Source organism: Hippocampus bargibanti, linkage group LG01 (genome assembly GCF_051943395.1).
Source record: "Hippocampus bargibanti isolate YZ-2025 linkage group LG01, ASM5194339v1, whole genome shotgun sequence".
Taxonomy (NCBI): domain Eukaryota; kingdom Metazoa; phylum Chordata; class Actinopteri; order Syngnathiformes; family Syngnathidae; genus Hippocampus; species Hippocampus bargibanti.
The window spans coordinates 28,052,608-28,075,438 of record NC_142734.1 but is presented as its reverse complement, the minus strand read 5'-3'; the positions used below and the strand labels follow the sequence as shown (position 1 = coordinate 28,075,438).

The 22,831-nt window shown below is 42.0% G+C and overlaps 2 protein-coding genes across 3 annotated transcripts; one reads left to right on the top strand and one right to left on the bottom strand.

Moving 5' to 3' along the window:
• The first annotated feature begins 161 nt into the window (after window positions 1–161).
• Window positions 162–9,723, top strand: zdbf2 (zinc finger, DBF-type containing 2). Its single transcript, XM_089007781.1, has 8 exons — window positions 162–341; window positions 1,300–1,396; window positions 2,061–2,224; window positions 2,336–2,783; window positions 4,311–4,433; window positions 4,548–4,846; window positions 5,811–5,949; window positions 8,914–9,723. The coding sequence occupies exons 2-8, from the start codon at window positions 1,301–1,303 to the stop codon at window positions 9,715–9,717; spliced, it is 2,073 nt and encodes a 690-aa protein (XP_088863907.1). The 5' UTR covers window positions 162–341; window position 1,300; the 3' UTR covers window positions 9,718–9,723.
• On the bottom strand, window positions 5,958–22,831 carry dytn (dystrotelin). 2 transcript variants are annotated; one of them, XM_089007767.1, is made up of 15 exons: window positions 22,800–22,831; window positions 21,959–22,163; window positions 20,691–20,776; window positions 20,531–20,610; window positions 20,394–20,465; window positions 20,129–20,292; window positions 17,745–17,856; window positions 17,538–17,665; window positions 17,337–17,448; window positions 15,027–15,079; window positions 14,795–14,936; window positions 13,384–13,633; window positions 12,138–12,299; window positions 10,135–10,221; window positions 5,958–7,207 (listed from the first exon to the last, which is right to left on the bottom strand). In XM_089007767.1, exons 1-15 carry the CDS (start codon window positions 22,816–22,818, stop codon window positions 7,203–7,205), a joined length of 1,677 nt encoding a protein of 558 aa, XP_088863893.1. In that variant the 5' UTR covers window positions 22,819–22,831; the 3' UTR covers window positions 5,958–7,202. The 2 variants fall into 2 exon arrangements, with proteins under 2 accessions (XP_088863893.1, XP_088863884.1); XM_089007758.1 differs by lacking the exon at window positions 5,958–7,207 and having other exon boundaries at window positions 10,106–10,221.

The following is a 22,831-nucleotide window of genomic DNA, read 5'->3' as shown; positions in this document are numbered from 1 at the left end:
ATTTCTAAAGTTACATAATCACCCCCCCAAAACCGACAATTTCAGGATTCATGGTTGAGGTGTACTTCTCCGTTTGGCCTTTTGGTGGCGTCAAACATGCGCAGTGGAGGGGCCAAGCGCAGAAGAAGCAAACCGGAAACTGACGCAAGCCAAAAGCGCGCGACGGAAGATGATTTTCTTCCCATCTGAAAGTAAAACAGGTAAATAAAAGGCTGATCTTCCACGACCATCCCCCTTTCTGATGACTTCTGCTTCATTCCACCGCAACTGTGACAAACGAAAGATTTAAAAGGCGGAACACGGATGTAACTGCGTCACGTGATTATCCCCGGCTAACGCGGGTACGAAGCCATTTAAAGAGTTGCCGAAGAGACGCGAAGGTTAGCGAGACTTGCTTTATGTCGTCCCCGACTCAGTGTCGGGCTGTCAGCTGGACAACTACGTCGTGTAGTCCAAAGCTTTGCCAACTTTTTGCAGTCCGGTGACCCCTTAAGAGCAGGGCTTTATTCAATCCCCCCCCTCACACACTTAAAAATTCCCATGCAAATTTAACGCACTTTGCATTTTCACCCCAAATAACCGGAATTATTACGAACATCTCAACATGAATTTTTATGACGTCATATGTTTTCTCTGGGTAAAGTTAAAGCGTTCTCATTGGAAGCTACCCCTCAGAAAAGCGGGAAGCCAAATGTACATAATTTAGGGCTCAACTCGTGTTGATAAGTGACAATTATAAAATATCCGGAAAAAAATCCGTAACTGTATAACATTATGACGTTTTGGAAACACGTTTTTTTTCGATATAGCCGCGACCGTCCCCCCACTCCTCACTTCAAGTGAAAGTATAGGCACTTTGTTTCGTGAGTTATTTCTTTTAACTCGTTTTTATGATTCATTTTACGTCACGCACCGATTTTTTTTCCCCATGCAAGATAAAACTGCGCATCTGAATGGGAGAATGTACCTTAATTTACCAATGTTTCAGGTGACAAACTGTCGTCGCAAAACCCACTAAGTTTGAATGTTGAGGAATCACTGTACATGACGACACAAAAAAATGTAAAATATCCTTGCTACAAAGCTCATTGGGGCAAAATGGAAATGTCAGGAAGTGCGTCAAAAACCACTTTTAAACTGTTTTAAAAAAATCAAAATCCTAATAAATAGTGGAACAACTAACAGTTTGTCTTGATGTGTTAGCGAGATGTTGTGTGTCACAGTTGAAATATCTCGGAATGTAAAGAAAATTACAAATTGTTTCAAATGATGACAAACGATATTGAACTTGTATCACAGGATGTGGGCGGAGACTCAGCCAGGACCATCCAGATGCACATCGCGCGGACCAGGTTACTGCACTTACTGCAGAGTCGTTTACAACGACCTCGATAAGGTGATTGGTGATCTTTTTTCATGTAGCCTGTGTTGCAATGGGCAAATCAAATACACTTAGGATTTTAACAAGGAGTGGTACTTTTGTCTATTTGTTTGTGGACCCTCATCAACATTAACTGACAGCATTTTCTGATTTCTCCAAAGATGCTCAATGGAATTCAACTATAGGCTGCTTAAGGTCATTGAGTTATCATTTATGGCACGGCTGTCAATGTTATTTTTTTTGCTGCGGGCCACTAAGTAGTTCCGGTTTCCTCTGGTGGGGGGGGGGGGGGGGGGGGGGGGGGGGGGGGGGGGGGGGGGGGGGGCGTCCTGAATTTGCTGAGACAATTGGAATGTTTCCTCCCCTCCACATATGACATATAGAACGCATAACAAATTAATAACCAGTTTTCAAATCTGAAGTCAAGACGAATGACTGTTATTGTGGTTTACATCCAATTTGAAATTTTGGTTCAGACTTTAGCAAGCTTCATGTGCTTTCGAAAAAGGCTTTAACCTCATAAAATATGGGGGGAAAACACAGTTTTGTATACTTTTGACAAGTTGAGAGTGTTTACTTGTTTGTTTATGTATTTATTTTAATATTGTTAACCCTGCATCAAACATTTTCAATCTGCTTGGAAGATGATGCTAATAAAAGTTCTGCTTTTCAAATTCAGCACCTGGCCAGTCTCAGGCACCTGGATTCTGTCCGAGAGTCCTCTAGGGGTTCCACCAGTTCCACGTGTTCCTTTACCGACAGCTGCCAAGCCAAAGGAACTCTCCTGGAACGATTCCTGGAAGATGTCCGCTTGCATCACCCGCATTCCTACGATGACCCCAGGTAACAAAATCCTGAACACGATGTATCCCAAAATCTTCTTGCGGTTGTTTCAAGACTGTTTTTCCCCACTTCATTTTGGTGACGGATTGTTCTGTATGTTTGTGTCACAAGACCGTCTCACACGGACCTCCCGTCCATCCCCACTCCACTTTTGCCACGAGTGGAGCTCGATGAAGTCTGTTTCTCTGGTGACAATGACTTGTCGTTCGCTACGCGCAAGTACCTCCACAGCTCGAAAAACACGTCGATGGATCGTGAAGAAGACACCGTTGACCCCTGTCGTCGATCGGAGAAGAGGCTATCGGAGGGGGCCGGTCAGGGGAGGCCTTCACGACAAGGAAAAGAGCAAAAGGAGGCAAGGAACAAGATTGACGGGAGGAAAAGCATCGAGCTTCCGAGCTCCGTCTTTCCAACCGAGGCGCCACGGGGGGGCGTTTGGTCCTCTCCTCGCTCTGTGACGCGGCCTTGGCACAGCTGGCGAAAGGAGCGGTGGGCGACTTTCAAAGAGGAGGCCTTTGGCACGCCAGGCGATGACCTCGTGGACCAAACGATCGAGGAGGTTGGTCCAAACACTTTGTCTTAAAGGGCAATTGACGTCACTCTTTTGTTTTTTAACTGACATCAGAAAAACGTTTTATAGCATCTAAAATACCCAAAACACGCAGTATGATATTTTTATTCAAATGCAAAACACCAATAAAAATGACTTAAGTGTCCAAAATCTGCAAAAAAAGCTCAGCTGCGAATTGGGCATTTTCAGAAAGTCCCGCCCCCAGTTCGTGACGTCAGGCCAAGACGTCTTGCATTGCTGGAGAATCCAAACAATGGCTTCAGATTAGGAGAATATGCTTTCTTGTTCCACATCCAGTGATGAATATGATTCAAATAGTTCTGAAGAGGAAAGCATACATGTTTGCAATCGATTAAAGTAGTCCTAAACAAAGTAAAGTAGTCCTAAACAAAGTATCAGTGTACTCAAGTAAAAATAATATTTTTTTTTAATATTAAGGTCATGCTAAAAAATAAACGACAATGTAAATTCCCAAATACGACATATCCCAAAGTTTTGAAAAAAAAAAACACTCTTTTACTCTATTACTATTCAACTACAGTCAGACCTCAACTTACGAACTTAATTGGTTCCCAGACAGAGTGTGTAAGGCGAAAAGTGTGTATCTAAAAAAAAATTCCCATAGGAAGCCATTAAAAGGGGAATAATCCGTTCCCGGGTTTCCATAAAATATAGGTTTTAACTAAATAAGCCTTAAAACTACACACAACATACCTTATTCTATGTATAATAAATGTGCTATTGTATTGTAATGAAAGAAATACACTGCATTGTACCATAAAGTCACAAAGAGAGGCACATTACATGAGGACTGTAATTAAAGAAATAAACTGTGCTGTAAAATAAAGTTTTTTTTCAACTTCTTCGATTGCCCGAGACCGTCGCTTTGAGAGCATGGAAACACATTTTGCAACAGACACCTTTGATGGCTTCTGTGTTACGGAGAATGGGAGCAATGGTTGACTTAGCATAGCCGTGCTCGGCCACTAAATCACACAAACGCACACCTCGTTCGTGTTTTTCAATTATCTCCTTCTCAGCGACGATGTTTTATTTTTTGTCTTCCTGGGCTGAACACGAGCCTGTGGTGGTTTTTTTTCGGTCCCATAGTAGTAAAATTATCAGCAAAAAGCTCCACGTAGGCGATCGACGTGTGCATTCAATGAGAGGGGGTGTGCAAAGTAGCGCCGGCTGGAGCGCTGTTCGGTCGTGTGCTTCCGCCGAAGGTCACTCCGCCAGTCGTGGTGGGTGTGTATTATGAAAATAGTGCTTATTATAAGGTTTAATTTTCATAAATTAGAGGTTCTTAAGACGAAAAGTTTGTAAGATAAGGTGTTTGTACGTTGAGGTCTCACTGTACTCGTAAACTAATCGTGATGTGATTTCGCAACGCCACTTATGCCAAGTCTGGCGCTTGATGGGATGATTTTTCGCTTCGAGCTTTCCCTCTTACCCAAATCTCTTGTTGATGCAAGTGCTTTTGATTTGTGTCGCCCCCCTGCCACCCCCCACCAGGTTATCCAGACTCATTGCCATGACGACAGTTTGACTTCTTTTCCTCTCGGTGAGATTGACAGCTTCCACGTCAGTTTGCCTCGCTCGATTCAAACACAAAGTGACTGGGACTCCCCCGGACAGGTAAGTGCAGAAGGTCGGAAAAATGTCATTCACCTTTTTTCAAGGCACCTCGAAGCACTTTTGACATGATGGAGGAAAAAAAGTCTCCTTTGAAGACAAGAAATGTGTTTCCAGGGGGATCCGTTTATCCCGCCGGCGCAGACGCCCCTGAAGGATTTCAGCCACCTGACTGACGTTCGGGTGGATTTAACAGACCAGTTGTACTCCCGTCAGCTGGAATCCGTCCTCCTCAGCAAGCGGCGAGCGGTCCAACCCGAGGTGTTCAGGACGATACCCAGAGAAGTGCCTGAATCTTTCAAAGGGAAGACTTGGTCCCAGATCGAAGAGGAAGATGAGAAGAAGGTTGATGACCTGGTCCGACAATTCAGACGAGGTCGTTTTCTCTGCTACTTCGACAGCGAATCCCTCGCCAGGTCACATAAATATTTAGTCGCACTCTATTTAAATCCCATATTCCAAAAATTGATGACTCCAAAACCAGTGTCTCTTCATGTGGACAGATGAATGTTTTCCCCCCTCATCATTCATCCCTTCACCTTAAAGGACAACCGACGTCACTTTTTTGTTTCCTATCTGACATCAGAAAAACGTTTGATAGCATCTAAAATACCCAAAACACGCAGTTTGATATTTTTGGTCAAATGCAAAATACCAATAAAAATGACTTAAAGTGTCCAAAATCTGCAAAAAATTGAGCTGCGAATTGGGCATTTTCAGAAAGTCCCGCCCCCAGTTCGTGACGTCACGCCAAGACATCTTGCATTGCTGGAGAATCAAAACAATGGCTTCAGATTCGGAGAATATGCTTTCTTGTTACACATCCAGTTATGAATATGATTCAAATAGTTCCGAGGAGGAAAGCATACATGTTTGCAATCGATTAAAGAATTTATTCCGTGTCATTTTGAGGCATCAGGGGTGGGAAATGTCGCACCCAAGGGAGGCAGAAAATGGCGACAAAGCTGTGTAGGGAATTAGTCAGCCCGTTTCCACAGGCTGATAAATTCCTTTCATGGAGCTTGGTCGCCCTCTTCTGGCGGCTTTTTGGTGCAACACGAGGTTTTCAGACCAAACAAGTACAGCAAAATACATTGACGTGATGGAAGGACTGCTACAATGTGTCTTTTTTTCGGTCAGGGCGTTCCTTCAGTGATGTCATGTACGGCTCGTCACCAACTCAAAAACAAGACTTCCGGAATATTCAGCGCGAGTCTTAAAACGTAAAATACAGCTATATGCGGTGGAATCTTATTAAAATACGCTCAGTAGAAGTCATTTGAAGCCATTTTACAAATTATGGATACAACTTGTCCGGAGGCGTCGGTTGTCTTTTAAATATTTATGGCTCACTCATTTTGATGGTTTCTGACCTACAAGGTGCGGGTTCAGAAGCAAAAACGTCGATGGACCTGATCAGGCAACGGTGGAGTCGGATGTGGGTCTTCTACCTTTACTGGACCACAATGAGGAAGAAGTTCCAAGAAGGCGGGAATTCAGGATGGCCTCCAGGTGTCAGGTGAGCGCAAGACGGAAACAAGAGATGCAAATACATTGCTACCTCGGCTTATGAACTTAATTGGTTCCCAGAAAGTGTGTGTAAGGAAAAAAGTTTGTCTGCCAAACATTTATTTCCCATAAGAAACAATTGAAAATCAGAATAATCTGTTTCCAGGTCCCCATAAAACATAATTTTCTACTAAATTAGCCTTAAAACTACACAAAATATACCTTATTTTATGTATAATAAATGTGCTATTGTATTGTAATTACATAAATTAACTACACTGTATAATAAAGTCGTTTTATTTACCTTTGTGATGGTCTTTGATGTAGTTGCCTCTTGATGATATGCGAATGAAGTTGCCGTTCTTTCTCGGCGGTAATACCCTCACTCACACCTTCCCCTGCTAGCTGCTATTTGTTAATCCAAATCACCAGAAGTTTTTCAACTTCTATTGCCTGAGACCGTTGCTTAGACAACACAGAAACACCCTTTGCCACACATAGCAATGGTTGACCTAGCATACTGGTACTGTGGCGCTAAGTCATACAAACGCACACCTTGTTCGTGTTTTTCGATGATCTTCTTCTGCTCGACCATAATTTTCTTTTGTGTCCTCTTCGGCTTAACACGAGCCTGTGGTGAGGTCTTTTTTGGTGCCATAATTGCAAAAGTACTCCACTCTATAACAAACCACGTCTGCACTGAGTGCTCAGAAAGAAGGTGCGTGTGGAAAACTAGTCCGCCAGCCACAATGGTGCTGTTCGACCGTGTGGTTTGGTGTTCTTCCGCCGAATACTAGTCCGCCAGCCATTGTGGCGCTCTGTGTGTTTCCCGAAAACTAGTTCGTATGCCAAGATTATATTCTCGCGAATTTTATGTTCGTAAGACAAATAGTTCAGAAGCTGAGGTATCACTGTATTGAAAGGTGGCAAACATACTCGCGCTCGTTACTTGTTAGAAGTACAAAATAAATTGGACCCAGGCATATTACTTGGCTTTTTTGGTTTCAGAAGTTGGCAGGTAAGCAAACAAATAAATCAATACCCATGAATAAATAAATACATAACTGAAAAAGTAAATTAATGCCATTAACTAAATAAATCTGATCAATTTGTGATCACAAACCGCAGATCGCAAGGTCTTCCGCGGTTGTGGTTCCTCACCTCACTCCGCAGCAAGTAGCCAGCACTTTTGCAGACAGAATTGTTGACCATTCTTTCAAGACCTTCACGATGCTTATTGCTATTTTCAGCTGATGTTCGCTGTCAAACTAAACATAAAATAAAGTGAATTGCATGCAGTGTGTTTCAAACAATAATAATAATAATCCATTTCATTTCTAAGCGCCTTTCAAAACTCTCAAGGACACTTTACAGTCACGGGATATTTTCTTGCGTGCAGGTGAGCAGCGGCAGCCATTCACTCTGCCCGATAATAATAACAATAATAATAATAATAATAATAATAATAATAATAAAAATAAATATTAATTATAATACAACTATCAATACAACATTAATAATACATTCGATTTATAAGCGCCTTTCTCAAGGTTACTTTACAGTCACAGGATAAGCTTTTAGTTCCTCTTTTTCTATGAAGAACCAAGAGAGTTATTTAGTTATTGTTTATTTCATCAATAGTGTTCTTGGGACCGGCACAAGAAGACATATGTCCCTTTGCGGCTACAGAACAAGCAACTCGCTCAACCGTATAGCTTAGCCTTTTGTCTGCTATCTTAAAGGACAACCAACATCACTTTTTTGTTTTTAACTGACATCAGAAAAACCTTTTATAGCATCTAAAATACCCAAAACACGCAGTATGATATTTTTAGTCAAATGCAAAGCACCAATAAAAATGACTTAAAGTGTGCTGAAACTGCAAAAAATTGAAACCGGAAGTGACCATTTTCAGAAGGTCCCGCCCCCTTGTTCGTGGTGTCACCCCAAGACGTCTTGCCTTGCTCGAGAATCAAAACAATGGCTTCAGATTCGGAGAATATGCTTTCATGTTACTCATCCAGTTATGAATATGGTTCAAATAGTTCTGAAGAGGAAAGCATACATGTTTGCAATCGATTAAAGAATTTATTCCGTGCCATTTTGAGGTATCTGGGGGCGGGAAATATATCACCAACCTCCTTTGAGTAATTAATCAGCCCGTTTCCACGGGCTGATTAATTCCTTACACTGAGCTTTGTGGTCATCTTCTGCCTCTTTTTGGTGCTACACAAAGTTTTCAGACCAAACAAAGTGCAGCAAAATGCATTGACGTGGTGGAAGGACTGCTACGTTTCCTTTTTTCGGTCCGGGGCGTTCCTTCCGTGACGTGAGGACTCGTCACCAACTCAAAAACAAGACTTCCGGAATATTCAGTGCAAGTCTTAAAACATAAAATATAGCTATATGCGGTGGAATCTTTGTAAAATACGCTCAGTAAAAGTCATTTGAAGCCATTTTACAAATTATGGACACAACTTGTCCAGAGGCGTCGGTTGTCCTTTAATGATAGTCTTAATATGATGGGAAATGTTCCTTGGCAAGCTAACATTTAGCATCATTTAGTTTTCATTCCAATGGTGGTATTGTAACACAAACGATGCTGCAAGATATGCAGAGAGGTAATGTAACAAGGCGCAAAGGAATCTATTCTTTATCCTCTGAGAAGAACGATGAATATTTCTGCCACGAGAAAGAAAAAAATGGACATTGTCCTTGTCTATCTGTATGGTTGGTTTGTATTGCTGCCCAAAAAAGCATCACGCTATGAATCGAATTGAGGGAGAAAGTATGACAACAACGGTTCAAGCTTTTTGGTCAGCGTTGATTTTTGTGATTACTTTTGATATTCAATAGTGCAATTTTCGTGTTCGTTAATAAATTCACGTTGATTCATAAATTTGAAACTGAAACTATTTCCCAACACAGCTGAGTTATGACGACCGAATTGTTGATCTCCCCGCCTCCCCTCCAGGTGGTGAAAGTGAGTCATGCCACTCAGACCGTCCACCTGGTCATCCCAACTGTCTGTCAACCGGCTCTAGAGGCCACGCCCACTCGCGTCCATCCAGGTGATCGTGCGCTAACGAAAAAGACTCCCGAGGCGCAGCGGTCACGCCTCCCTCCCTCATACTCACCCGTCATCACGCCGCTGCAGCCGAGCACGTCTTTAGTCTACCTTCTCTGCTCCCCGACATTTCCCGGCACCGCTCACACACCCGACGCAAGCCCCTCCCCCAAACGTAGCAGGAAAAGGCAACGCCCGCCCGACTTTCACAGGCAGAAGGTAAAATACAAACAATTTCCCCTCCGCTTTTACGACCACCGCACCAATCGCATTATCAAGAACCCCCCCAAAAGTTTCAAGGTGAGTAAAAGCCCCGCCACCCTTAACGTTTTGCCCTCGTGTGTACGTCAACTCTTTCGGAGTCTAAGCCCGGACCTGAACACAGAGAGGCGGCCTGCGGAGGGGGGCTCGGATTCTCCCAGGGTGAAAAATCAGAAACCGTCAAACACTCCCAGTACAGATTCCGCGCGGAGTCATAAGCACGAAACGTCTCCTGCGTCGCATCGGAGTAGATCTGAAGAGCTAAGAATAGATGGAGAAGAAAAGCCAAAGCTCCCTAAGAGGAGAGGAAAAGTTCAGACCACCCCCCCGCCACCACCCAGGAGATGCGGACTCCGTCAAAAGGACTCGGCACCCGTGTGCCGAACAGAACCAAACCTCCGGCGAGGAAGATCTCAGAGGAGGCGGTGTTGTATAAAAACTCCAAAGTAGCGCCGTTGTTACAACGGCAACACTTCGGGACCATTTCAAAAATTAAAAAAAGGGAATTTATTAAAAAAAGAAGAAGTATTTTTGGCTGCTCAGAACAGATTTTTTTTTAATGAACGGAGGACGGACATAGAAATAGCGAAATGATTCGATTTGATATTCATCACGGAGACAAAAGTGCCTTTGACAAATGTTGATGGCATTGTGGCATTAACATTTACAGTAAAGTCTCGTTATATCGATATTCAAGGGAGTCCGAAAAAATATCGATATAACCGGGACTATCGATATATCCGACCCTGTTTGCATGTAATTTTCTCCGTGCGTGCATAGAAATAGCATCGATATAACCGGGACTATCGATATATCCGATATCGATATAACGAGACTTTACTGTATTTATTTATAGTTTTTATTTACCGGGGATTTGTCTCACGGTGTCCACCAGGTAGAGTAACGAATCTCCAACGTGGTCCGCAGCTTCAATCAGCGCCAACCTTATTTCACCTGGTTTAAAGAAAATTGAAAAACAAACAAAAAAAATCTTGTGAGTTCACACAACACCAAATTCATTGTGCATTTTTTTTATCTTCACAATTTAAAAACAGCTAAAATGAGGGGGGGAAGTGTCTGTATCCGTAACCACAGCCGCAATTGATGAGAAGTTTTCTTCAGCCGTCATCTGTACTTCTTTGAAGGTGTCGGACGTTTCGCTTCTTATCCAACAGGCTTCGTCAGCGAACTAAAAGAAGCTATTTTTCATAAAACAGCAAAACCCTTCACTAAATCGCCATGCTGGGGATAGGTTCAATTTGGATCGTTCCTACAACAGACTTCTGAGGCAGTATAGGCTTAGTTATGCTGATGAGGTGATACCAGATCAAATGGGGCAATCCGGCCAGTCGTAGACCCCATACTCAGGCAGGACAATAGACATAATCAGTCAGGACAATAGAAGTAATCAGTGTAGCCGCAGGGAGTAGTCCACTGCTGGAGGAGTAACGTTAATAAGTAACGTTCGCTCTACTCTACGTGGATGGAAAGGTTTCTTCAGCCGTCATCTGTACTTCTTTGAAGGTATCAGATGTTTCGCTTTTAACAAATGTTATGCTGATGAGGTGATACCAGGGCAAATTGGGCAATCAGGCCAGTCGTCAGTTAGGACAATAGAAGCAATCAGTGGAGCCACAGGGATTAGTCCAACCTGAGAGCAGGGACCAATCATAGCAGAATCCGGCACCGCCACGTCTGGACAGTAGGGATATATATATATATAGGGCCGAAACTACCAGTAAGACTTTATTTGCTGACGAAGCTTCTTGGATAAGAAGCAAAACGTCTGATACCTTCAAAGAAGTACAGATGACAGCTGAAGAAACCTTTTCATCGATGGACCATTCCTGTACGACTGAGAGCTTACAGACGTTTACTCTATGTCTGAATTTTGCCACAGTCATGCATACGCAATCCATAAAATTGTGCGCCGCATCTGGAGACTGATATGTGGCTTAGAGCCACACATCAGGCGTTCTTTTTTTTACACATTTGTGCATGCAACATGCATTTGTTCATGTTTTTGTGTCAGTAACGCCCTCGTGAAAATGGCGGCGACCAAACAGCTTGTCTGTTCAAGCTACTTGTCACTTTTTTTGTTGTTGCTGCAATGAAAGTGTTAAAACAATCACGGAGACTGTGCTAAATAGATAAATGAAATCTCGCTTTTTAACTCATTCACTGCCTGACGATATGCCAAAATGTGTCCACTCCAGTGCCAAGGTTTTTGTCATTGTCACTCGAATTCCAGGACCCACAGTATATTGAGTTTTAGGACTACATAAACATTCAGTACAGTGTTAGAAACCTTAGACTCTCTTCTTTCATCCAAAATAAAAAGTTAATTCCAGGAGGTATCTGAGCTTGAAATTAGGGTGGCTGTACAAAATAGAACACAATACTGTACATTTATATAGCCCTTTAAAAAGAGCTGAAGCTGGAACAAAGCGCTAACATGGAATAAAGGGAAATGCCGCCGCCTTGTGGAAAATAAAAAAACATTGCCATAAGCCATGACCAGCGCTTTAATGGCGCGCATGAAAAAACAAAACCCGATAAAAATCGGGAATGGCGTTCTACGTCATATTTTCAGTTTGTGACTAAATTAATGAATGGCAGTGAATGGGTTAAAAAAGATCTTGGATCTTCGTGTGTCACATTGCTGTAGAAATGACCTACATTTGAGACCAGAAAGTACCAATTGATGTCCAGCTAATATAATATTCCATTCCGCAAGTCATATTTTACGAGGCAACCTTTGAAGTCTTCCAACATTGACTTTCATTATAATATCTGTACTTCTACTGAGTTAGGATTTTCACATTCTTTATACAACAATGCTATTTAAAAATGAAAGTAAAGAAACATACCTGATTGTTTATCCTTCTTCAGGTCAGTCCCAAGCACGCTTATGAGTCGGTCCACAGTCTCCTGCAGCAATTCTTCCGGACTACAAGTTCCAGGACTCTGTTCATCAGCAACCTTTATCAGGACATCCTCTTGTTCAATCGGTTGGCAAAGACGACTGCTCCCTAATGTTGGACAAATGAAGCTTTGTGAAGCATTTGTGTAAGTTTTTGACTCCTCTCCAGGGGAGAGTTTAATGGTTTAATGATGCAGGGGAATTGTAATACATTTCCACTTGGTCTAATCTTTAAAGGACAACTGACACCATTTTTTTGTTTCCTTACTGACATCAGAAAAAACGTTTTATAGCATCTAAAATACCCAAAATAAACAGACTGATATTTTTAGTCAAATGCAAAAGATCAATAAAATGACTTAGTGTCCCAAAACTGCCACAAATGAGCTCGAAACTGGGGAGATTCAGAAAGTCCCGCCCCCTTGTTAATGACGTCACTATGGGACACACACTGCCTTGCTCCAGAATCAAAACAATGGCTTCAGAGAGTTAAGATTCGGAGAAGATGCTTTGTTGTTACTCATGCTGTTATGAATATGATTCAAATAGTTCTGAAGAGGAAAGCATAAATGTTTGCAATCGATTAAAGAAGTCCTTTCGTATCAATTCGAGCCGCCTGCAAGTGATGAAAACGGTGAAGATCTGGACTCTCATGTAGTGCCCAGAAAATGCACAAGATGGCGCACAAGCTGCGTTTTGTCCAGTATATGAAATGGGCTGATTTGTCTGCTGGGAATTTGTGTTAACTCACACCTTCTTTATGCGTGTCACCGCAATTGGCTGCGACACACAACGATTCACCATCGCGTTATTTATGTAGTTTTCCTTCTAATTTCACGATCAAAACACAGTGTTTTCAGATGAAAAAAAAGTACCCCCAATGCATTGTGTGTCGCTTTCTCAGTCAGGGGCGTTCCGAATGTGACATGACTTTGGGCATCGTCATCAACTCGGAAACAAGACTTCAAGAATAGTCAGTGCGAGTCTTAAAACATAAATATATAGCTATATGCGGTGGAATCTTTGGAAAATGCGCTCAGTAGAAGTCATTTGAAGTCATTTTACAAATTATGGACGCAACTTGTCCGAAGGTGTCGGTTGTCCTTTAAATTTAAACCAAGAGCACCATCTCGAGGTGTCAAAAAGTGTCACCGGTGTTTCATGAAGCTTTGTTTTTCCGTCATTACTGTTACCTGCGCAATTTGCCTCCTTTTCATGGATTTCAAGTGGGCAAGCAATGTCCAGGTTTATGGTTGTGGGTGGACCCTTTTCTTCATCACCCCACTCATCTTTAAATTTCAACATGAATTCTTCATTTATACCCTCAACCTTGCACGTCTCCAGGTCTGAAGAGGGTGTCAAGTTGCCTTTCTCAGTTTCCTCCAGTTCTTTCTGGTCTCGTGATGCATCGTTGGTAGGTTGTTGTTCCAGCTTGTTCAGTGTCTTTAGAATCAAAATATTCACAGGTAAAAGTGAACACTGAAATGGCCTAGAGCTGACGGGAAACACATGACACTCCTCGTGTTGCCAATTTTAACTCATTCACTGCCATTCCTGAGTTTATTCGGGAATAGAAAATACGATGTTTTCTTGTGGAGGGTGCCGACAAAGCACTGGCCAGACCCCTAGAAATGTTTTTTTTCCCTTCCACAAGGGGCAGCACTTTTTTTTTCCCCCATTTTAGCGCTTTGTTCCAGCTTCAGTTGTTGTTAAGGCCCTTACAAATGGTTTGCATTGTATTTTGGACAGCCGCCCCCATTTCAAACTCATATAACCTCAGACCCATATCATTTTGGAATTAACTCTTTTTCTGGTGAAAGAAGAGAGTCTAAGGTTTCTAACGCTGTACTGAATGTTTATGTAGTCCTAAAACTCAATATTCTGTGGGTTCTGCAAATCAAGTGAATGACAAAAACCCTCCCACTGAAGTGGACACATTTTTGCACATCTGGCAGCTAATGAGTTAAATCCCTGCACCATAACTCAATTTTCTATCCCGCTCTGTTAAAAATGCATAGATATAATACATATTTTCCTGTTACTTTCCTATTTTGATCCTGTAATTTTAACATTTCATTTTTGGCTTACTTAAATTGAGCGGGTAGTATGACATTCCGCACTGATTACTAGTCTTCGTAAAATGAAGCTTTATAATAATAATAAGACAGTTCACTTCTAAGCGCCTTTCAAATCACTGCATGTTCTCCAACTCAGACAGTTTGAGAACCCCAGACAGAGTTTGACAAGCTATTATCTGGGGGGACCAGGAGTGATGGGCAAATGAAGCTTCACGAAGCACTATTAATAATAATTAATATTATATAATATAGTAATATTTTAATATTCTTTGACTGCTCCAAATGGTGCTCTTGGTTTAAATATGAAGGTTAGTGCAAAGAAAATGTCTTAAAATCCACTTAAACCAAGAGTGCCATTCAGAGGAGCCAAGAAACATAAAAAGTGCTTCATGAAGCTTCATTTGCCCATCACACCTAGTCAAAACACGCAGGCCTTCGAGTATTGCGAGTTTGATACTTGTGCAAGATACATTTTTGAAAAGAAAGTCCAATCGTCGTGCTCCTTTTTGAGTGACAACGCGTTAACCTGAATGAGTGTCGCCGGCAGATGTCTGTTGTGTTCTTGAACCGTTTCCACTGTGATCTCCATCTCCCTGCAGCGTTCCTTCAGCATAACCTGTTCTGATTGGACAGTCAGACGCCACACCCGCAGTTGCTCTTCGAGTAGCCTTCAACAAAGAACCGTCACGTAATGATGAATACATATCTTCATGTCTGATTGACTGATGTTGGAATTTGATGTTTTTTCCCCTGCTTACTGTTTGTCTCTGTGCAGGTCGTTGACTTCAGTGAGCAAAGTGGATACCTCCAGCTTAGAACATAAAACACACAAACACACTGGAGAACTTCTGGAAGTGTTTGTTAATAATTAGAGGCAAGGTACTCCTGTTTAGCAGGGAAGCAATTGACTCAAATTTAAAACAATGATCAAAACTTGGTGGCTTTTTGTTGTTGTTTGTTTGTGTTGCACAAGCACTGCACATATACGGCAGAATGTTTAGGACAGTGGTTCTAAACCGAGGGGTGGTCACACCCCCTAGGGGTACAAGAATGTTGCCTAGGGGGTGTGAAAATACTCTGGGGGAAATTTACAATTTTTCGGGGATAATGGTCGGGTGAAAAATACTGTAAATTGAAGTCATTGGGATTAGGGGATAATGATAATCAAGCCTTATAGCTCGCTGTAAACTAAACCAATTATTAGTATAATTATTCAATATATTTATTTAGTACTATTTAGTATTCTAGTTCAATATATTTATTTATTATTCTAGTTAGTACTTTATGTAGTTTTAATAACATTTTGTAAGTAATAAAATTAAGTACGGTTAAGTACAGTCAAACCTGGGTTTTCGGACATCTCGGGTCTCGACCAATTCAGTGTTTGACCAAAATGTCTGGTTTTTTTCTGCCTTGGTTTACAACTGAAAATGGGTTCTCGACCAAACTGAGCGCACATGAATGCCTCACTCGAATCCCTCACTCGAATCCCTTCCACTACCTTATATGTACAGTGAAGCCGCGGTTCACGAACCCCTTGGCTTACGAACTTTTCAGTGTACGAACGTTAAATTTATGAAAGTTTAACATTGGCATACAAACTATTTTTCGGGATACACACAGCGCGCCACAATGAGTGATGTGTCGTTCGCGAACGAGCCGTTCTAACAAGAAAATGGCAGCCGACTTGTTTTTGTCCCCTATTCCCCGCCCCCAGTCTTTGGTTAAAGCCACGTGATTGGTCAAGAACGCAGCAGTGGTAGATGAGGGGGTGGGGGGGTTTACAGAAACACAGAGCAGCAAAAATTAAATAGACAGAGTGAGGCGGGGGGTTTCTCCAAACAAGAAAATGGCAGCCAACTTGATTTTGTCCTCTATTCCCCGACCCCAGTCTTCGGTTAAAGCCACGTGATTGGCCAAGAACGCAGCAGTGAGGGGGTTTACAGAAACACAGAGTTGCAAATGTTAAAGAGATAGGCAGACGACAGAAATAAAGAAAAAGAAAATTGATAGAAAACATTGAAATTTGGACTTGTTTCAACTTTGATAGTTCAAAGGCAGAGTGTAGACTGCAAGGTTAAAATATCCCATCAATCAGGCTCCACAAATAACCCGCACAAGCCATCTGTACACTTGATGCAAAAAGCTATCAACCCAGCTAAACAGAACACAATTGATGAGGAACTAGGTAAAATTATTGCAGAGAAAGCACAGCAACTTCACTTGGATATCGTCAAGAGGCAACCTGGAAGTATGTCATCCATTGATGATTTCAAGGCTATCCACGGATGGTTTGAGAACTTTAAGCGTCGTACAGGTATTCAGTGTCATTCGTCATGGTGAGGCAGCCAGTTGTGACGGTAAAGCTGCCAAAGCCTACAAGAGATCATTCCTCAAGATGGTGAAACAAGAAGGCTACGTTTCTCATCAAGCGTTTAATGCTCCATTCCATCAAGCCATCAACGACCATCACAAATGTAAATAAAATGACTTTATTATAGTGTATTTCTTTCATTACAATATAATAGCACATTTAATATACATAAAAGAATATATTTTTTTTTACGGCTTATTTAGTAGAAAATCATTTTTATGGGGACCTGGGAATGGATTATTCTCATTTTAATTGTTTCCTATGGGAAATTAATTTTTGGGATACACACTTTTCACCTTACACACTCTGTCTGGCAACCAGTTAAGTTCGTAAGCCATGGTATCGCTGTCCTTTACTTCCTCGTGTCGCGTCTCATTGTGACCGACGCATTTGTGCTGTTGATAAAGATTTTTTTTTCATTTGGCTGAAAACTCCGCAAATCGGACGCCCGGACATTATCCTCATGTAGCGTTCCACTGCGAGCAGGCGTGTTTGTATTGTTCAATCAATATAAAAAAAAAACAGATATTGATTACATTAATTATAATGGGAAATGTTGAACAGATTTCTGCAAGGATTATGGTCAAAAACCGAGGTTTGACTGTACTGTTAAACAAATAACATAAATAAGTGCCCTTAAGAGATTAGAAAGGCGCTGTTTTCAAGCGTTTGAGAAGGGGTCACCTGAGGTTACCTGTTCTGACAACATCTCATCAGTCTGTTGCGCTTTTGTTGCAGAGGAATGAAGCTTTTTTGAGGAAACATGAGAAACCCCAACAGCAGAAGCCAAATGGAGAGATGGTGCCCTAAATTCAAAATCAGACGGAATCAACTCCAGCTCACATCGATTTGGTCAATCGGTATCAAAAATTGATTGTTGTGAAACCCGTCTCACATCTTATGACTTCTCTCAGCCTCTTCTCTTGTTTTTGCTCTGTATTCACCCCTTTGAGTGTGTCTCCGCTGTAACAGGAAGTGACGAGCGCGGTGCAGGATTGAGGAGAAAGATTCCCGCCAGGTGGGCTGAGGTGGAGACGAACTTTTTGGGTATTTCTTGAGTACACTTCATTGCCGCTGCGGCCTTTCAAATGTTGCTCCTTACTTGTGTGCAGAACTCAATCACCGGGTGGTGGCTCTTGTGTTGACGCGTACGTTGCTCCGACAGGAAGCAACTCTGACACACGTGGACTCTCATGCACTTCACACAGCGATACCTGAACACACACACAAAATATCACAAATTGTACAACGTGTACGAGCATAGTCCCAAATTGGCCAAACGTATATCGAAACGATGACCTGAAGGGCAGCCATGATGCAAGAAATTAAAGTATTTTGACAAGAGAAGCCTTCTCCACTAGCGACGCGGAGACAGTACATTTCGCGTGGGCAATGTCGTCAAAAACAAGGCAAGACCAGAAACTCGTTGAATTGTTTCAAATGAAATAGCACCCAAATAATCCGGTCATGATTTGCAAGGTGGTAGTGGACCACCCCAAAAAAGCAGGCAGGAGGGAGGAGCAGGGTGTATTTGACAAATTGTATTAAATACAGTAAAGTCTCGTTATATCGATATTCAAGGGAGTCCGAAAAAATATCGATATAACCGGGACTATCGATATATGTTGCATGTTGATATATGTTTGCATGTAATTTTCTCCGTGCGTGCATAGAAATAGTATTGATATAACCGGGACTATCGATATATCCGATATCGACATAACGAGACTTTATTGTAAAGGCAGCAGGAACAAAATCTCAAACAACAAAGTATCAAACAAAACGATGAGTCAAATTTGACAAGATGAAACAATGACACTTAGTGATGTGTCGAACCGTCAGCAAGTGCTCTCATGAGCCTTGCTTTTTTTGTTGTTTTTTTCTTGTTTTGTGTTTTTCTTTTTTGTCACTTTGTGTTGTTGTGCGTCGTGTGGAATGGATACGGATTGTTTTTCAGCATTTTTGGCCACGACATTCATCAAGGAGGAGACTGTACTGAGCGGTTGCGCCTTTTTGGCGGCATGAATATGCCAGTACTGTTTTTGAATGGGAGGAATGTCGGTGCCATTTGACTGTCATCGCTGGACACCTCTGGGGCTTTTTTGCGCCTGTAATGGGCAGCATCTTTGCAGCCCCGTTCAGTTGAAAGGTCGGTGCTGTTGGACAGTCTGCAACTGGATGGATGCGTGGCTTGAGGAGCAACAAAACAAACAAACAAACAAATAAATATTGTTCATTAGCATACAATGGCAAATAGTGGTGATGGGCAAATGAAAATTCATGAAGCACTTGTGATAGTTTTTGACTCCTGTAGATGGCACTCGTGGTTTAAAGATGCAGTGTCATGATCTGGTTGGCGACCAACGGGTAGCGCTGTCGGCCCCGCCTGCACCTGCACAGGTGCTGGTCGTCCCGATCAGTGGACTGCCACGTTCGGATCAGCCCTGCCTGCAGCCTCGCAGATGCTGGTCGTTTTAATCAGTGACACGTAAAAGGACTCCCGGCACGACCATCCGGTGTCGGGTCATTGTTGATGTATGCGTTGTATGCAATTGTATGCATTGTATGCATGTGTTTGTTTAATCTTGGCAGACTTTTACTCTTGGTCTTTAGTTGATACTTTGTATTTTTCTGTTTGAATGACTTTGATGTTTTAGATTTTGTTTCTGTTGACTTTATTTTAATACAATTTATCAAACACAACCTCCTGCTCCCTCCTGCCTACTTTTTGGGATGCGCACCGCCATCACCACCTTGCAAATACATGACATGCACTGGATTTTCAAGACCTTTCCTTTGCACTAACCTTCATATTTAAACCAAGAGCACCATCTGGAGGAGTCAAAATAGATCACCTGTGCTTCATGAAGCGCCATTTGCCCATCACCAGCAGACAGGTTCCCCCAAAAATGTAATTCACAAATTGATGGTACCCACCTGACGATTTTGCAGATCCACCACAATGCACACTCATGGTGGACAAGTGAAGCTTCGCGAACCACTTGTGTAAGTTTCAACACCTCTCGTTGGCACTCTTGGTTTAAAGATTCAGTGGATATTTAAGACATTTCCTTTGCACTAACTTTCATATTTAAACCCAAAGCACCATCTAAGGTGCCCCCACACCCTCCCAAAAAAAGTTGGGCATGCACCTCTGGTCCACTTCTTATTAGCTTTATACAACAAAAAGTACAGAAAGTGCTTAAGATTGAATGACTGTCTGTGTCTTTGTGTTGTCTTATTTGTTATTTGTTTTTTTTTTTGTTCAGATGGATAGCTTTGTTGCTGTGAAAACTAAATTTCACCACAAAGGAGTCTAATAAAGGCTAATGCAAACCAGCCCAATACAATTTGGACAGTGGGTTTTTGAAGCATTACAAAAAAAAAACAGACAAACACAAATAATACAGTAACAGAGTTCGTTAGCATACAATGGCATAAAGCTTTCCCCCGCAAAAAATTTACTCGCAAATGAATGGCACCCACCTGAGTCCATTGATGGGGAATATTTTGCAGATATGACAGCGGACGGCGTGAACGACCTCCCGACTTATGAACTGACGATACAGCGCAGGTAGCCATAGCAACAATCGAGGCTCACTCTGCAGCCATGCTGATACATGTGCCCTGCTTATGGTGGAGGTCAGCACCTGTGAACATTTGAAAAAAAAATCGTTCAAATGCGTGATTTTCACTCACTAACAAAAGTCAGTGACAATAGAACACCTTTCAAATAAAATAAAATTCTCACTCCGTGAAAGCACGACTTGACCGCCTCTTCAACACCACCAAACACCCCTTCCTCTTGAATGAGCGCAGGAATCTAAGCGTGCGTTCGGGGAGTCACATGACAAAAGCGGGGCAAGAAATTTAGTTAGTTTGTGTTACCTGGTCGACATCCTCCAACACGGATCTAAGAGACGACCTATTGATGGATCCGGAGGAATTTACCGCTGCGCTCGCCAGGGCTGAGGCACAGTCATCCGTGTTAGCAAAAATAATTTAATCCAAAACTATGTCACTGTTGACAAAGGAGCATATTTGTCACCTCCATATTTCTGCAGCAGCGTTTCCGACGATAAACAGATGAGAACGAGATGGAGAGAAATCGCCCTTACTTTCCCCGACTGATTCCTGAAACAGGCATACAGTGCATACTCGAAGTGAAGCTTCGTGAAGCACTTATGTTAAGTTTTTGACTCCTATAGATTTAAAGGACAACCGACGTCTCCGGACAAGTTGTGTCCATAATTTGTAAAATGGCTTCAAATGACTTCTACTGAGTGTATTTTAATAAGATTCCACCGCATATAGCTATATTTTATGTTTTAAGACTCGCACTGAATATTCAGGAAGTCTTGTTTTTGAGTTGGCGACGAGTCCGTACGTGACGTCACTATAAAGGAACACCCCTGACCAAAAAAATGCCGCATTGTAGCAGTCCTTCCATCACGTCAATGTATTTTGCTGTACTTGTTTGGTCTGGGGACCTCGTGTTGCACCCAAAAGCTGCCAGAAGAGGGCGTCCAAGCTCCATATAAGGAATTTATCAGCCTGTGGAAATAACGGTGGCCACAGGAGGTCGCCATTTTGTGCCTCTTTTTCGGCTTCCCCTCAATGTTGCCTCAAAATGGCACGGAATAAATTCTTTAATCGATTGCAGACATGTATGCTTTCCTCTTCAGAACTATTTGAATCATATTCATAACTGGATGTGTAACAAGAAAGCATATTCTCTGAATCTGAAGCCATTGTTTTGATTCTCCAGCAATGCAAGACGTGTTGGCGTGACGTCACGAACTGGGGGCGGGACTTTCTGAAAATGCCCTATTCGCAGCTCAATTTTTTTGCAGATTTTGGACACTTTAAGTCATTTTTTATTGGTGTTTTGCATTTGAATAAAAATATCATACTGCGTGTTTTGGGTATTTTAAATGCTATAAAACGTTATTCTGATGTCAGTTAGGAAACAAAAAAGTGTCGTCGGTTGTCCTTTAAAGATGCAGTGGAATTTTTATACGATTCGATTGCACTAACCTTTATATTTAAACCAAGAGCACCATCTTTAGGTGCCAAAAATATTACAGGTGTTTCATGGAGCTTCATTTTCGCATAATTCATGCACACCCAATTGAACCCACATGCACAATCCAAATAATACTACTAATAATATAATAATAATATAATACTAATCCCGAGTATGCCAAAAATCGGCGATATTGACTTTTTGCAAAAATGGCATCATAGATGAGCAATAGGCAGTGATTTTTTAAATGGTGGTGGACACCTTTCATTAACCTGTCAATGATATTTCACCTGTCAATGATCCTGAATATAAGACAGCACAATTTCTCGGTCGAATCCGCGACAGATTGATCTTCAAATTCCGGCGATGTACTTTGGAACATCCTGTTAAGTCGCTGGGTGACTTGGTCCTTACTCAAGACAGTCTCTCGCCACCGCTTGGCTCCGCCCCCCAAATCGAAGGCGGCCTCGATGTGGCGAGCCAACACGACGTCCACTGGAAGCACAATAACGAATGCATTCCTCGAACGAACGAGGGACTTGAAATTCCAAACCAATCGGCAAACCAAGACATAAAATGTGAAATAAACAGACGCGAAAGGCCAAATTCAACCCACTGTGACAGATGTTCCGTAGACTTTCAAGCTTCAGTGCCACTCTATACACGGGCACATGAATTTTGTTTAAGTCCTCCAGCCCGGAAACTTAAAACAACATAAAAAAAGAGATGACAAATGTTGATCCCAAAATTATCATTTCAAACAAATCATATCAAATCAAATCATTACAATTCATCTGTGTAAGCTCTCGCTCACACAGGAGTAGTCCACAGATGAAAAGGTTTCTTCAGCCGTCATCTGTACTTTTTTTGAAGGTGTCGGACGTTTCGCGCCTGATCCGAAAAGCTTCGTCAGTGAACTAAAGTTGTGTTGTCCCTATATGTACATATCACTAATACACCACCATCTCTGTACATTAGGGATATATGTCTGTGTAAGCTCTCAGTCGTACAGGAGTGGTACAAATTTGAAGGTTTCGGACGTTTCGCCTCCTATCCAAGAGGCTTCGTCAGCGACTTTAGTTCGCTGACGAAACCAGGGAAACCAGGAAAAACATAAATTAAACAACTTACTGAGACCGGTGACATCCATGATGGTTTAGTCT

Coding starts and splice junctions, on each gene's coding strand:
- zdbf2 (XM_089007781.1), top strand. CDS start 1,301: ATGTGGGCGGAGACTCAGCCAGGACCATCCAGATGCACATCGCGCGGA. Junction 4,847..5,810: donor GACAGCGAATCCCTCGCCAG/GTCACATAAATA, acceptor CTGACCTACAAG/GTGCGGGTTCAGAAGCAAAA. Junction 5,950..8,913: donor GGATGGCCTCCAGGTGTCAG/GTGAGCGCAAGA, acceptor CCTCCCCTCCAG/GTGGTGAAAGTGAGTCATGC.
- dytn (XM_089007758.1), bottom strand. Junction 17,666..17,744: donor TGATTGAGTTCTGCACACAA/GTAAGGAGCAAC, acceptor TCTCCACCTCAG/CCCACCTGGCGGGAATCTTT. Junction 14,937..15,026: donor GACCTGCACAGAGACAAACA/GTAAGCAGGGGA, acceptor TCTTTGTTGAAG/GCTACTCGAAGAGCAACTGC.